The 14,753-nt window shown below is 33.4% G+C and overlaps 1 protein-coding gene and 1 non-coding gene across 2 annotated transcripts; one reads left to right on the top strand and one right to left on the bottom strand.

Moving 5' to 3' along the window:
• Window positions 1-2,228: 2,228 nt before the first annotated feature.
• TRNAP-AGG (transfer RNA proline (anticodon AGG)) lies at window positions 2,229-2,300 on the top strand. The gene has a single exon. It is a non-coding gene; the product is annotated as a tRNA-Pro (tRNA).
• A 395-nt stretch (window positions 2,301-2,695) lies between these two features.
• Window positions 2,696-10,440, bottom strand: LOC108205600 (sodium/hydrogen exchanger 1). The gene is made up of 15 exons (XM_017375564.2): window positions 10,129-10,440; window positions 9,619-9,787; window positions 9,389-9,507; window positions 9,059-9,156; window positions 8,784-8,843; window positions 7,802-7,848; window positions 7,495-7,689; window positions 6,175-6,221; window positions 5,996-6,062; window positions 5,782-5,882; window positions 5,561-5,662; window positions 5,228-5,366; window positions 5,068-5,130; window positions 4,065-4,148; window positions 2,696-3,248 (listed from the first exon to the last, which is right to left on the bottom strand). The coding sequence occupies exons 2-15, from the start codon at window positions 9,751-9,753 to the stop codon at window positions 2,928-2,930; spliced, it is 1,578 nt and encodes a 525-aa protein (XP_017231053.1). The 5' UTR covers window positions 9,754-9,787; window positions 10,129-10,440; the 3' UTR covers window positions 2,696-2,927.
• Window positions 10,441-14,753: the final 4,313 nt, after the last annotated feature.

Consider the following 14,753-nt stretch of genomic DNA (forward strand, 5'->3'; position numbering starts at 1 on the left):
CCAACTAGTGTCCGGAAAATGACGGATTAATACATTTGAATAATTCGATCATTAAGCTAGAATTACATTGGATGATTGTTTTCCGGGACCGGGAGTATTGTTAACATGTACTCTCCGTATCTTTTATCTTTTACGTGGTTGTTTTGAAAAATATGAAAAAGTATTAAAAAATTAATTAAAATTTTGTGTTTCCTTGTTAATTTTAATATATATAGTGAATTAAGTTGAAGAAAAAAAATATTAAACACCTAATCAAAGAAATACCAAAATAGATGATTCAAATTTACGAAAATCATAATCCACCCACAATTAAATCGATATCATAACATCATTTCAAGTGATTTGGTTACTATGAATTATGACTAATTTTGAAACATGAATTCACGACTTGGTGAATCACCAAGCCTAATGTTTGGAATATAACTAAATTCACTATGCGCACCATGTTTGTTGCAGACATTTATTTACACTAATTTTTAATGTCAACAAAGTTTGAAAAAATGTGACATACTTCTTCAGTTCAATTTATATATTTTTTTTATTTTGTAACTCTCATTTTAAGATGTGTATAATATATAATTTTAAGTGTAATTTTTTAACAAAAGTCTAATATTTGTATTTCCAGTTAAAAAAGTATAAAATCATATTTCATATATATTCGGGTGTCAAAAATTAAGTGGATAAAATACGGAACGGAAGGGGTCGGGATTTACAGCACACAAATGGGACGCTACGTTTGTCACTAATATAAAGACAATGGGACCTTGCTAAGAAGGTCCATATCCTGCTATAGCCTGTGCAAACTCTAGAGTCCATACCCTATTGGTACGGACGAGTTTCGTGTGATCCAATTCTAAACAGCATATTTAGGAGTTGTGAAGTTGTAATCTTGTCGTACAGAGTAACAGTTACACGGAGACCAAGAAATTATGTAAAAAATGTGTAAGAAATGAGTAAAGTTAGATGAAAAATGGATATAATAGTGGGACTCATTTATATTTAATAATAAATATGACATAGTAGAGGAAAGTAGTGAGTGTAATAGTATTTATATTATTATAGAATGAAGATAGTGGAAGAAAGTAGTTGGTGTTATGATGTTTTATATTATAAAAATTTACTACTTTTGGAATGTAGACAATTGGTGGGACGTTCCAAAAAGGAAACTGCATACAATTCATTGGGACGGAGGGAGTACAATTAGTTACCCTCTGTACCCCGGATATTACTCTACAGTATTTGCTAAATACAACAGTAGAAAATACTGAATCCTGACAGGTGAGTCAGTGACATGGCAGCATGCCCAATGCTGACGGGGCAGCTTGGGTGGTCCCCGGTATTGACATGACAGTTGACATGGCAGATTGAGTGACCCCTAGTGTTGGTGTTGAGATGACAGTTAACGTGGCGGACTGAGGGGCCTCCAATACCGCCTTGACGGATGACTGACGTCTGGATGGATGGAAAATGTAAATTTGGAATATTATGTGCCAATTAAGGGTGCATATTGAAAATGTAAATTTGGAATATTATGTGCTATTTAAGGGTGCATATTGTAAGTTTAGAAGGTATAAAGAGATCGTCGATCATTTTAAAACTAATTTTTAAACTAATATTAATTTGTATTTGATCATCTTCCTATATATACATGTTCTTACTCCGATACAAACTAAATTAGCTTACAAGCTAAAAATTTAGTACATTCTCAATTTTACCATACCTATTGCATAATTGTTAAATGCACTCCCCTGCATAACTTATTTTTTCTACTTTTTATCTTTTAAATTTTTGGGAAGTCCAATACTGAAACCCCAACTAATTCTTACACCTAAATAGCGGCACAAATTTTACTAACTAAACCTTACACTTAATTAGTAGCACCAAGTCATAATCTTTACGCGATAACATCGAGAATCAATCTCATAAAACACTAAACCCAGTTAAATTTAAGCAATATCTTCACTCTCATTTGCATACACAAATCTAAGACACATTACATACTAACAAACAAGCAATTTAAACTAAAGAAAGATTATATAGTTTTAATTATAAGAGTAATTAAAAATATAATTTTAATAAAGAGGATAATTACCAGACCAATTTGACGATTCGATGCTCAGAGGAAAGATTCGTATGCTGATGAATTAAGGAATTAGGGTTCATAAGGTAATGATGTTTGAAGATAGAGTAGTGAGAGTTAACTTATTTGGTGGAAAACTGAACAAAATGGGCATTTGGTCTAGTGGTATGATTCTCGCTTAGGGTGCGAGAGGTCCCGAGTTCAATTCTCGGAATGCCCCAACGCTTTTTCCTCCTCCTTTTACCAAACGCTTCTTCTGGCATTCCTTTGTTTGCACATGCATCTGTATCTGACCATACAGACTCAGAATCATTGACATAGCATTTTGCAACACAGACTTAAGCTCAAAATTTGTCTAGAGGTGATGAAATACAAGACAAGTGTACTGATCCTTTATATTACCTACTCCTATGTTTGTTTTAAAATAACGTAGTGTCGATGCAGGGTCCTTGAATTAAGCAAGTAATAATGATGTCGGAATTACTTATACTGGAATAACAGATTTAAGTACAACAAAGAGTCAAAGACTCTTAACATGGCTCCAACTTGGGAAGTAAATGAGATCAACATGAATTGTATTCTACATCAGGATCAAAGTAGCATCCAGAGGCCAAGTATAGAACCATACCTTTTTAATAAAGAATCTTAATTACTTCTATCAGAGTAAAATTTACAGACAAAATTGAGCGTCCCTAGTTACGGCATGGACACCATTCTCTGTGACAAGACACTAAATATACATCATAAAATTCCTCATGGATGACATGCTTCCAGATGATGAAACTGGCCTTACTAGCCATACAAGTATATACATAGAACAACTATACTATTATTATTGATCAAAGTCTTAATGTAAACCATTATCTGTTGGTGGAGCAGGAACAGGAAGAACAAAGCCTCGCCCGCCAAACAGTGGTCGCATATATCTATCGTCATACTTTCTCCAGTACCGATGAATAGTGTGAGTTGTTGTGCTTAGGAGCCTGCTCAGGCTAGCTGGCCTTTGAATACCTTGATCTCCCGTCTCACTTTCTGGATCTTGAGAACTGCGTAGAAGTGGCACTGTGGAGTAATTTGGACTGGATGGTTCAGAGGACAGAACATCGCCGCTAAGTATTGATGGAGGCATCAAGAGTCTTACTAGAGGTTTTGTCATTAATCCAAAAACCTTTAGAAATAACATTAATAAACATCAGTAGAGCTTCCGTTGTCAGATAAGAAGAAGTATATACTTTTAGAATTATAATGTTTATGGACAAAAACAGATTAAATATGACAAAAGATATATTTAATGTTCTTCTTGGGTTGGCTATGCATAATAAAGGTACCAAGTTGTCAGAAGTTTTGAAAAATCTGACATTCTTAACCTCAAGCATCTATTATATAAAACAGATAAAACAATCTGTTACTATCCCTCTAAAAAATAAAGCATGAAACAAATAGAGACTTAACTATGGTATAGTTCAGAAAGTTATTTGTTTTATCCATTGCAAGATTCAAAGAGCAAAAAGAATATGTTATATAAAACAAAGCAAAGAGATATGAACCCCACAACAAAAGGAAGAAAACCAGGAAGACTAAGAATTACTATTACTTGTTAACTACCCTAAAGAAATTTTCATATAATCTTAGAAGCCCGAACGATCAATTGATCCAGCAGTCCAAATAAATGACTGAAGAAGAATAGCAGAGTAGTTGACATTACAATATTACGATAATAAGATTAAAGATATATATGCCAACATGGGTATTGAAGTTTTGAGAGGTTACGGAACCTATAATTTATATTTAATTTAGGTTAAATAAACTGTCTACCAAATGAAATTTGCCATACTAATTCAGCGCAAAACAGTCTTCCAATTGTAAAACACCCGTGACAGAAACAAGTTTATCTTGAGGTTAGCAGAGGAAGACCATTTACATGATGCAATAATATTAAATAAAAAGTGAAGATAAATGTAGTACAGGGTTAAGTCTCGTTTACCATTGTACTGAAAAGAACAACAGTGATTGTGCTGGTTAATATAATTGCATTTGCTGGCTGTTGGGTGTGGCCAAATCTCGTAAACTGCACATGTTATTAACGCCGGTCAGTAAGCAATACACTGATAAGACAAAGTATGCGCAGAAACATGAAACTTGCGAACTAATAGTACAACTAAATCAAATTTCAAGTTTGATAAACTATACAACCATGATAGGGTCAAGTTTCAAGTGGTGAGAACAAAGTGAACTATGCTTTTGCCATGTGATAAAGAATATGATATGCATGCCACTTGTAGAGTTAAGACTGTACTGAGCTGGGACAATTTGTGAAATTAACTAAACCTAGCTTAGATTTGAGTTGTTCGATATTAAGTGACAACTTAAGTTACCAATATAATTGGGAAATACTATACCATCTAAATACCGGACAGTATCACTAGTTAACTAGAAGTTCATTCCAGCAAATTACTTCAAGATGTGACCATTTGTGAAATCAGTGATTATCCAGATTTCCAGTAATAGGAGACAGACAGTCAAACATGATCTTAATAATCACAATGGTGGAATTTACTAGAGAAGAAACTTATGTTTATAACAGTTTTTAAGGGCTTCATTCACAGAGTAACTCCTAACATTTATATTATATCCTAAATATAAAATTTTAACATTATTATAAAATTGTGACTCCTATTTTAAAGTCAAATATGACTACTAAATAAAAAGATACATACCCTCAAATCTGACCCATACATTAGCAGATAGCAGGATATGTAGTATGGGCCATGGGGGGTATAGTACTCACTTTAAGTAATGACACGTTAAGAATATCTACACAGGACAAGGTATCTCTAGACTTGAAGCACATGGAGCATATATTTCAATTTGAGCATATAGACTTATTTTATTAAATCAATATAGGAGTAATAATTCCGCCTTGATTTTCTTTCATACAGCCAGGACGATTTCCAAATATGAAGTATAAATCTTTGGTCACTGTTTACCTGACTATAAGCAAGTGCCATTGAAACAGCGCCTCTCATTAGACCAGCCCACCATATTATTACCTGAATAATCAATAATCATATTACGAAGTTTGTGGTTACATTGGCAAGTCTCAGATGAATGAAGTGGCTCATTGCTCTATATTATTTCACTTTATACCTGCTGCTTGAGGTTTACTTTCTCACCCTTGGACTTTCTGGTAAGATTGGATACAAAGGATAGAGGGAATACAAATGATGCTCTTCCGATCATAACCAAGCCAAGCAGCACAGCACTCAGGCCAACAGATTTTCCTGGACTGAACTTAAAGAAATTGAGTAGAATCAGGCAGATGTAAATACAATTTGCAGAACAAAGATTTATGTAAATTTTGAATCACAGATATGGAATAAATTTTCATCTTCTAATTTAAGCCTAGTATAGAGAGGGAAAGAAAAGAGAGGTAATGCATAGTACATTCCAGATCTAACAGTATTGAAATTTCAGGTTTACCTGCTACTAACAAACTTCCACTTTTCCATGTCCAATGCATCCATTCCAACATAAAGGAAGATGCATATTTCACAAATGAACGAGAATGTTGCAAAGGCATGCCTGGAAATCAGAAAAATAACATACTATTATGTTATGGTGACGCAAAAAGTTTTTTTTGTATGCAGTTGATTAAAAAATAATGATGGACTTGCAGAGGTCTTCTTCGAGGTTTTCCTCACCTTGTGGTTACTTTTGACCCGTCAGTCATAGAATGCCAAGTGTAATGTGACATGACAATCCCGCAAAAGAATACGGTAAGTATACCACTCAAATCAAACAGCTGGAAGACAAACGGATTACCACAATATCAAATTGCCGAAGCTCCCAATTTAAGTGGTTACTTATTTGTAACAAGCATTACTACTTTAGGAACTGAAAACAAATATAACATACCTCAGCCGTCATATATGAAAGGTAAGCCATCACAATCATAAGAGCCACTTCACGATCAGGAGAATGCCTGAAAATTGGATTTTACTTTCAGCTATTGTATTTGCAAATTTAACAATGATAAATTTCAATGGATTTCTTAAAATAAAAAATTAGTTATAATAAATGCAGTGCAGACATACCTGCCAAGATGCAACTTTTTCATGATATAAGCACTGAGCAGTCCAACCTGTGATTTCCGTAAAAAAATGTTTAAAACAGAGTATGATACGGCATATTTCACAAGAAAGCAGACCAGAACAAGCTCAACATTGCTCTAAGATGCCTAAAAGACAGTGACCTAAATCTGCACTAAAGTGAAAGTGCAACAGGGACTATGAATGAGAAGTCATGTGCGATGAAGCACCATTCTAGTCTGATGATTAATATCTTCTTGCTCTCCGTTTTAACAATTAATATCAAAGTCATTACTCGTTTGGTTCAAGTATATTAAATTAGTCACTCATTTGAAAAATTGAATCAATTTGATTACCAATTTGAAAATATGTATCAACTTAGTCATTAGAAAGTCAAAATTTTATATTAATTCAGTCATTAGCAGATGGTTTACTTGATACAAAATTTTAAGTTAATGACTAAATAGAGTCAATTTTGACATGAGTGAGTAATTTGACATATTTGAGCCAAACAAGGGATTACTTTGATATTAATCCCGTGAGAGTATGCGAAGTTGCGAAAAAGTCTCATTGTTTATAAGTACTGAACTTCTGTATCAATATTTACTGTCTTGCAAGTCCAGGATTAATTTAATTATCTATCTTAATAAAGATGTCAGAGAAATTTATGGTTGATGCACTTAGGGTTTGTAGTTTGACTGTTTATATCAGGCTCAATGGTCAAAAAACTACTAGAACAATAAATGTACATCAAGACTACCATGCCAGTTGATCTAAACACCTAAACGAGTGATACTTAGGGGAACTATCATAGGAATAAATTAAGTTAAAGTAATAAAGTAATGTAAATACACTGCAAAAGTGATTTGCCAAGCAAACTAATAATAACAAGACAGAACCTGACGCAGTTCGACTATCCCTGGTTTTAGTCAGACATGGCCTAAAGCAACTAATTGCCAAAATTTAAAAGCTAGGACAGAAAATACAACAGCAGTAACAAGTCTAAAAAGGTAGTTCAGTAGTTGAAGGCAAAAGGGTTATCTTTGGCAGTTAAGGTAGACTGGATATAACATGATATTTTTTATTAAATGCATAAAACCAATCGCAATCAGTTACATGATATATATTCAGATGTATCTGTTTGAACTTTGAAGTTAAGGGAGATTGAACTTATAATGATATTCTACCAAATGCATAGTAAAAATCTTAGTCTGTCACATGATACACCTCCAGTCCTGTCCCATATATAGCACGAGCTACTTAGCTCCATTGTGAACCATCAAGCAATTTTCGTGCTAATGATTTAGAGGGGAGTAAAAGACTTACTGATATTCCCAATAAGGTGCTTGTAGTGAAAAGAATCAAGAAATTTCCCCCAAACTGAAAGGCAGTTTTAATGTTGATGTTGGAGAGGTCATATTTTTGGATTGCATGAAAGAGAACTACAGATGATGCGTCATTTACTACACCTTCCCCAAATACTAGGCTGTACAACAAAGGTGCCTCTTCTTGATTAAGAATCTGATATTGAACAATGTAGTAGTTAATTATTTTATTTTACATCTGCACAAAATTGTCACATTATTTTATTCTACATTTGCACATAATTGCCATATTGAAAAGTCATTCATACCTGCAAGGTACATACAGAATCTGTAGCCGAAAAGATTGCTCCAATTGCTTCGAAATAACATACTAGGTATTAGAACAAGTCCATACTCAAATGCAGATCAGAAAATAGTTTAGCAATGCAAGCAACAGGTACATAATTTCTTCTCCCAAATAATAATATACATTACATTTAGATTTAGGTCATCAATTTGTGTTGAAAATTAACCACTAGATGGACCACAACAGAGGGAGGCAGTAGTAGAGTTTGTATTTAACATATTTTTGAAGTTATCTACCCAAATTTTTTCACTTCAAACATATAATCACACATAAAAATATGATCTGTTATCTTATTATTAAATTTTGAGTCGTACCAACACTATTAACAAATAAACTTGTTCCTCACAGAAAATATCGAGATAGTACATTACCAAGTAAGAATGACGGATGCAAGAAGATAGATGAAGAACATAAGAATGAGGGACAATATAAAGAAGACCATGCCCTTCATAGGACTGCGTTAACCCCCCACCCCGCCACACACACACACCTATTTATCTGGAATCATGACTCGTCTTCTCACTGGAAGATTGGGACACCATTAGAATATCACAATTAATAAACCATGTGATTTCCTTATTAATTAATTAAACTACAATTCAGTGTCATATGAACAGCCTCAAGTCTGTCACTGCGACTGAGTGGCAACGTACTCTTACTCAACCAGCATTAGCTGTGCAGAGCACAGTAGATTAATGATTATGCTACTAGATAAAATGAACAATCCTCCACATGAATTCGACCGCTTTATATATTAATCTTTCATATTATGACTGAGATTTTCAACATTTGCACTGGCTGCAATATTAATCTGAAGTCTATAAACTTCAGAATCTGAACTTGGAAGTTTACAATGATAAAATAACTAAAATTACACTAAATAATTTAATAAGTTACTGTAGGAAGATCAATGACAATGAAGACTGAAGAGCTGAACAGCATACCAAGAAAATCCTTGATCTCCAAAGAGCCAATATTCAGCATATCGATTATATGCATTGCACCTGTACCAAGTTAGCTAAAAGGCTTCAAAATTTAAACTTACTCCGTTTCTTGAGACAATTAACAGAAAGTTTACAGACAAGCACATCTAGATTTCTTTATTTACCATTCAATAAATTTTTGATAAATTGTATTTAGTAATTTCAAAATAATTAAACAGATAGTAACATCACTGTTAGTTGTATTATTCATACTGGAATGAGGTGTCAGAGCATACCAAATGATATGATGCTAAAGGACATAGCTGTACCAATAGCGCCAAACAACATGATTGTCATGAAGTTTTGGAAAAATTGTTTCTTTTTCACCTGAAACCTGATATAAAAATAAATGAAAAAAATTATAAGCACCTATAGACATATATGAAATGGCTCCCTCTGTTCTAACTGCTTGAACCAGAGGCATCTTTCACATAAGATATTAAAACTGCAACACTAGTACTAGTGTTCCTTCATGGTAAAAATATGAAACCCCTAGTGATCATTCCCCATGAAATAACAAAAACAAATATAAAAACGAACCCACTTAAGATGAAGACAAAGCTCACCCAGCGTTAAATATTATAGGCGGAAGAAGATATATGAAGAAAAGTTGTTCATCGAACTCCAAAATGCGGGAGTTTGTTCCACCTGATGTGAGCAAAATAACAATTCCAGAACACAGACCCTGTGATCAACGATCAATTCACACAAAAACTAGTAAGTCCAAGAACCTCTATAGTGCCAAAAAACGAAAACGCATACTTATAGAAATAAAATCAACAAAAACAAAACTGACAAAGAGAAGCGGAGTCGTGGACTCATTAGTCCATTTATTTTCCACAAGAAGATGACCAATGACAATGCAAGCACATATGAGAGCTACAAACAAGGCAATGTTGTCTACAGAAGCTGGATTCGAGAGTAACGACATATTCCTGTCCGATACTGTTAAAATATACCCCCGCCTGAAACAAAAACGAAGCCTTTAAACATAGGCAGCGAGGATCAGACTAATTTAATCACAATCAGTTCATGACTTGTATCAAAGAGTATATTAGATCAACTTGAAGGGGAAGGAAGCAATCAATCATATATTAGTACATGTATCAGAAATCTCACAGCTTTACAATTGGAATCATATAAAGAGCTAAATTAGAAACTAATCGAATATGATGATGAAGAAACGAAAGTGCAATAAATTCAGGAATTTATGTCAAGATTAGTTCAACACGTGGGAAAACTAGTTTTAAATAATTCAATTGTCGACAACAAGCATCAACGAGAGTTAGGGGAGGATCATATGTACCTTTATGGCGTGAGAAAGTAATTCTAAAGTGTTGATCGTCTATGGAGGGAGAGAGGGAGAGAGAGATTGAGAGAGAGAGAGAGAGACGTAGAATTAAGTAGACTACAATTTACTATGAGGAAGGATGCCTTAGCGGTTAAGAGAACGCGAGAGAGAGAGAGAGTTCGGTGGGAATCAAATACGGGACACAAAGGCGCGCAGTTGATGTAAGCGATCGTCAACAAGAATAAAAGCAGAGTATTTTATTTTCTTTTTTCGTATATATCTGCACGACATTGACCGTTAGATAAACCTTTGTACATGTAGTTGGCGCAAGCCGCGCAACATGCTCGGTAAAGCCTATATACACTAGTTATTACTATTAAGAACCAGAAACATGAGAGAAACGTCTAATTAAAGCACATGATCACGTTTGAGCACTTGGGTTTATTGTTCGCTGTTACCGGATATCGAGTTCGACTCTATCTCATTCCGAGAAATATTAGAAAAATACTCATTTACTCTATAAATTATATTTCCTCCATCCCTTTTAACATGTCTATTTTACTTTTCGAGCAGTCAAATTGACCAATTTTTGACTAAACATTATAAATTATCTACTTATTATTTTTAAAATTTGAAAGTTGCATATTAAAATAGACTAAATATACTTTGAATGATATAATTTTTATTATTTTTCTCAATTATCTGATAAATGTAAAGTTCAGTCAAAATATAGTCAATTTGACTAGTCAAAAGTCAAAATGGACATGTAAAAGGGGACAGAGGGAGTAAGATATATAAGTTTAAATTGTCAAAAAAAAGCACATAACTGTGTTTCATTTGAAGTTTGAGTTTTCGGTTAATGATTTTTTATTTCATTTGTTTTAAAAAAAATTATAAAATCAATTTCGTATCTTTATATTTGGTTGGAGCAAAGCAATACTCGTTTCCTGACAATGCCAAGCACAAGAAGGCTCAGATGTTTAGTCCACATCGTTGCCTGATGATTTGTATACTGTATCTAATTAGGCTGTAAATGGATCGGATATCCGATCCGACCCGATCCGTGGTTAAATAAATGGATATGGATCTTTATTAAAAAAATCCGATCTGCTAATAATCCGATCCGATAAAGAATGGATATGGATATGGTCAAATCCGATCTGTTAACGATCGGATCCGATTCATGCTTAACTATACTATATATTTTATATTATATTGTATTATAATATAATATATTATTATTAATATATTACATACAAAATAAAAATTTCTAAAGACACAAGATAAAACCCTAAATCATATTTTCTTATAATCGATCAGCCGCTCCTAATTCTTGACATAGCTCTCACTCTTGTTATCCGGTTAATCTAATAATCACTCTTTTTTTTATGTAGAGTGAGTATAAACATAGAAGCTAACTCTTCCACTTAAAACCTCCTCAATCACATGGTTCCTTATTTAAGACATATTTATCGATTTTAATCCTTATTAATAGAGGAGCAAATCATAATTTACTTCCTCCAAAAGTATTAAGTAACTTATTTATTATTTTTCTATTTACTTGATAAATCACTAGCACAACCTTAATTCTCCTAGCCATTACCCATTTATAAGTAACCCCTAGCCATTACCTATTTAATATATATAAATAAAATAATCATCTCTCTCCTTTCTTTGTCTATTCTCTCTTTTTCCCCTTCTCTCTCTCAAATTTATTATTAAAATAATCTTAGGTAAACAAATATAGGGATTACTATTGGAGTTGACACTAAAAATAGATTACCTAAATCACTAAAACATACTAGCACTCATTATTTTATATTATTTATAAGTAATAGGATAGGTAACCTATTGGACTTGCTCTTAGGATAACACTAGGATAGTATTGGAGTGCATTTTTTTGACACATTACCTAAATGTGAGTTTAGGACATCATATAGGTAACCTATTGGACTTGCTCTAAGGTTTAGAAGCGAGCATTGCCCATGCCATAACTCTGTATGTGAGAGCACGATACGGTTAAAACGTAAAACCGCAATCGAAATTGTAGATTTTTTATTTTTAAAATCGAAAATCGAAACCGTAACTGAACCGCTTGATCGGTTTCGGTTTCAGAAAATCTCAGTTCGATTTCAATCGGTTCAGTTTCGGTTTTAACACCGCAATAAATAAAAATAAGAAACATAGTTCCAAATTGAAATAATAGAGAATTTATGTTAATTCAATATATACTTCAAATTTGATAATGAACGACATTATTAAATTATTGAATTTAAACAAGATTAGATACAATAAAACTTATATATTGTGGGGATCATGATGGAAGTAGATAAACGACTCAACCGTAATGATATTAAAAGAAAGTGCTCGGTGGAGAAACTCGTTCGGATAAATCAATTTTAACAAAATAACCTAAACACGGTTCAACCCCACTTCCTAGTAACCTATCTTGCCTCCATTTTACTTTGTTCATTACATATTATATACTTGTGTCTAACATACATATATGTGTGTATATCAATGTTGTAAAAAGCGGGAATCGGACTTAGTCGGTGAAGTTACGGAACAAAGATTAATCGGGGATTAATTGAATTGATCGGGGATTAATCGGATTGATTGGTGATTAATCAGATATTTAATCAGTTCGGCGAGCTACGGAACAAGGATTAATCGGTGATTAATCACCGACTTTTAGAACAGAGGTGTATATATATATAATATTTATTTTAATAATCGATTCGATTCGGGTTTGGCCTTAAACCGGAATCGCAACTATTATAATCGATTCGATTTTTTGATTTTTGACGGTTTGATTTTCACCGGTTTCGGCTTCAATTCAATTTCTTCCTAAACCCTAATATCAAGATGACTGTATAATGGCCCTGTTTGGAAGTTAGAGGTTTGGTGTGGTTTAGAGGTTTGACCACTAGAATCCGCTAATATAAGTGTTTGGTAGTTAGCGGATTGAAATAGAGATTTGGACCCAAAAAGCTAATTTTGAAAAAGCTACTTTGAGGAGTTTTTTGGGTTAGAGGTTTTGGTTTGTGTCAGAAGAAGCTAATCAATCAGCTATTAACCAAACAGTTTTACGTGAAACAGCTAATTTAATCCGCTAGTCAAAACATCTATTTCAATCCGCTAGTCAAAACATCTAATTCAATCTGCTAACAAGTAACCGCTAAGAGCAAGACCAAGAGGCACCCTAGTGGTGCTCTTAAGTCAAATAATAAAGAAATTAAAGGGAAAAGCGTGTCCAACAGTCTCCTAATCTCTCTTCATAAAACTAGGAGCTTTAAAATGTTCCTCAGTGATGAGGAGTCTGTACTCTCTCCTAAACTAATTTTATATTACTAGATATTATTTTCCCCGTGTACTCCCGAATATGTGGTGTTGGATGACAAAGGATAAACATCATATAAGTATAAAAGATGAGGAAACTGTTGGAGTTGGACTCCACATGTGCGTGTTAAAAGGGCTGAGAGTCAATATAATAACAGTTGTTATAGAGAGTATCTAAAAGAACTCTTGGACCCGCTCTAACGGCTAATCCCCAAATAGCGCCAATATTAGTCCACTCCCCATTTTCTCCGCTCAATCTTGCCTCATCATGTTTCCTCTGCTTTCACTAATTACCATTTAAACCATCCCAATAATACTTCCCAATCATATGTGCTCTCATTTAGGTCATATTTTTGTTGGGAAAAGGAAATCAATCCATAAACCATTATTTAAAAAAATAAATAAATCACAGGTGCATTTTCAATTGTAAAAGTTGGAGACCGTATTTAAAATAAAACTTAAAAAGTACTAATTTTAGAAATAAATTTCAAAGTGACAATATTTTTTAAGACTTTTAAAAAAGTAGTATTTTGAATAATTTCTTAAAAGTGTTGCAACATAGTTATATATATGTCAAGATTTTTTTGTTTATTGTTTCGCATGAGGAATTTGATTTGAGTTTTAATATTGAAAGTGTTATACCAATTTGTGAAAAATATAAAAAATTTATAATGATTACAAAGTCCTCCCTGAATTTATATATATACATGAGGACAAGATAGATATCCAAATCAAGAAGATCTTCATTAATCATATTAATACATGCAAATAGAATATATCTACAAACACAAATATAATAAACTCATTTACCACTATATATAGCATAAGATAGTGAAATCTTACTACTCACTGCATGCAAAAACAACTCAACTAAAATAAAGAAAACTATCAATGGCAAAAATTATTGCCATGACATTTGTTACAATAATAATCGTTGCAGAGTTGATGGTGTTTGTTGCAGCTGCCGGAAATTCTAATAAATTTGCAGCTAAATGCATAGAATCTTGCACTTTGAAATGCATTGCTGAAGGGAAGGATCGAAAAACTTGGCAATGGGTGGCCTGCTTTGTTGGCTGCGCCGTCCAATGTTCAGAGTCCCTGGTCGACCAAAATTGTGCTACTACTTGTGTCGAATCTTTGTGCTCTAAATTTTATTAACTCCGGTACGTATCGGTCTTGTGTTAATTTTTTTTTTTTGGTCAAGCTTACATTATCTATTTTGTTTGATGTTTCAGATCCAGATACGTTGAAGACATGCATCGCCAGTGATTCGATCCCGAATTGTATGCCTAAATGTACAC

Source organism: Daucus carota, chromosome 2 (genome assembly GCF_001625215.2).
Source record: "Daucus carota subsp. sativus chromosome 2, DH1 v3.0, whole genome shotgun sequence".
Taxonomy (NCBI): Eukaryota; Viridiplantae; Streptophyta; class Magnoliopsida; order Apiales; family Apiaceae; genus Daucus; species Daucus carota.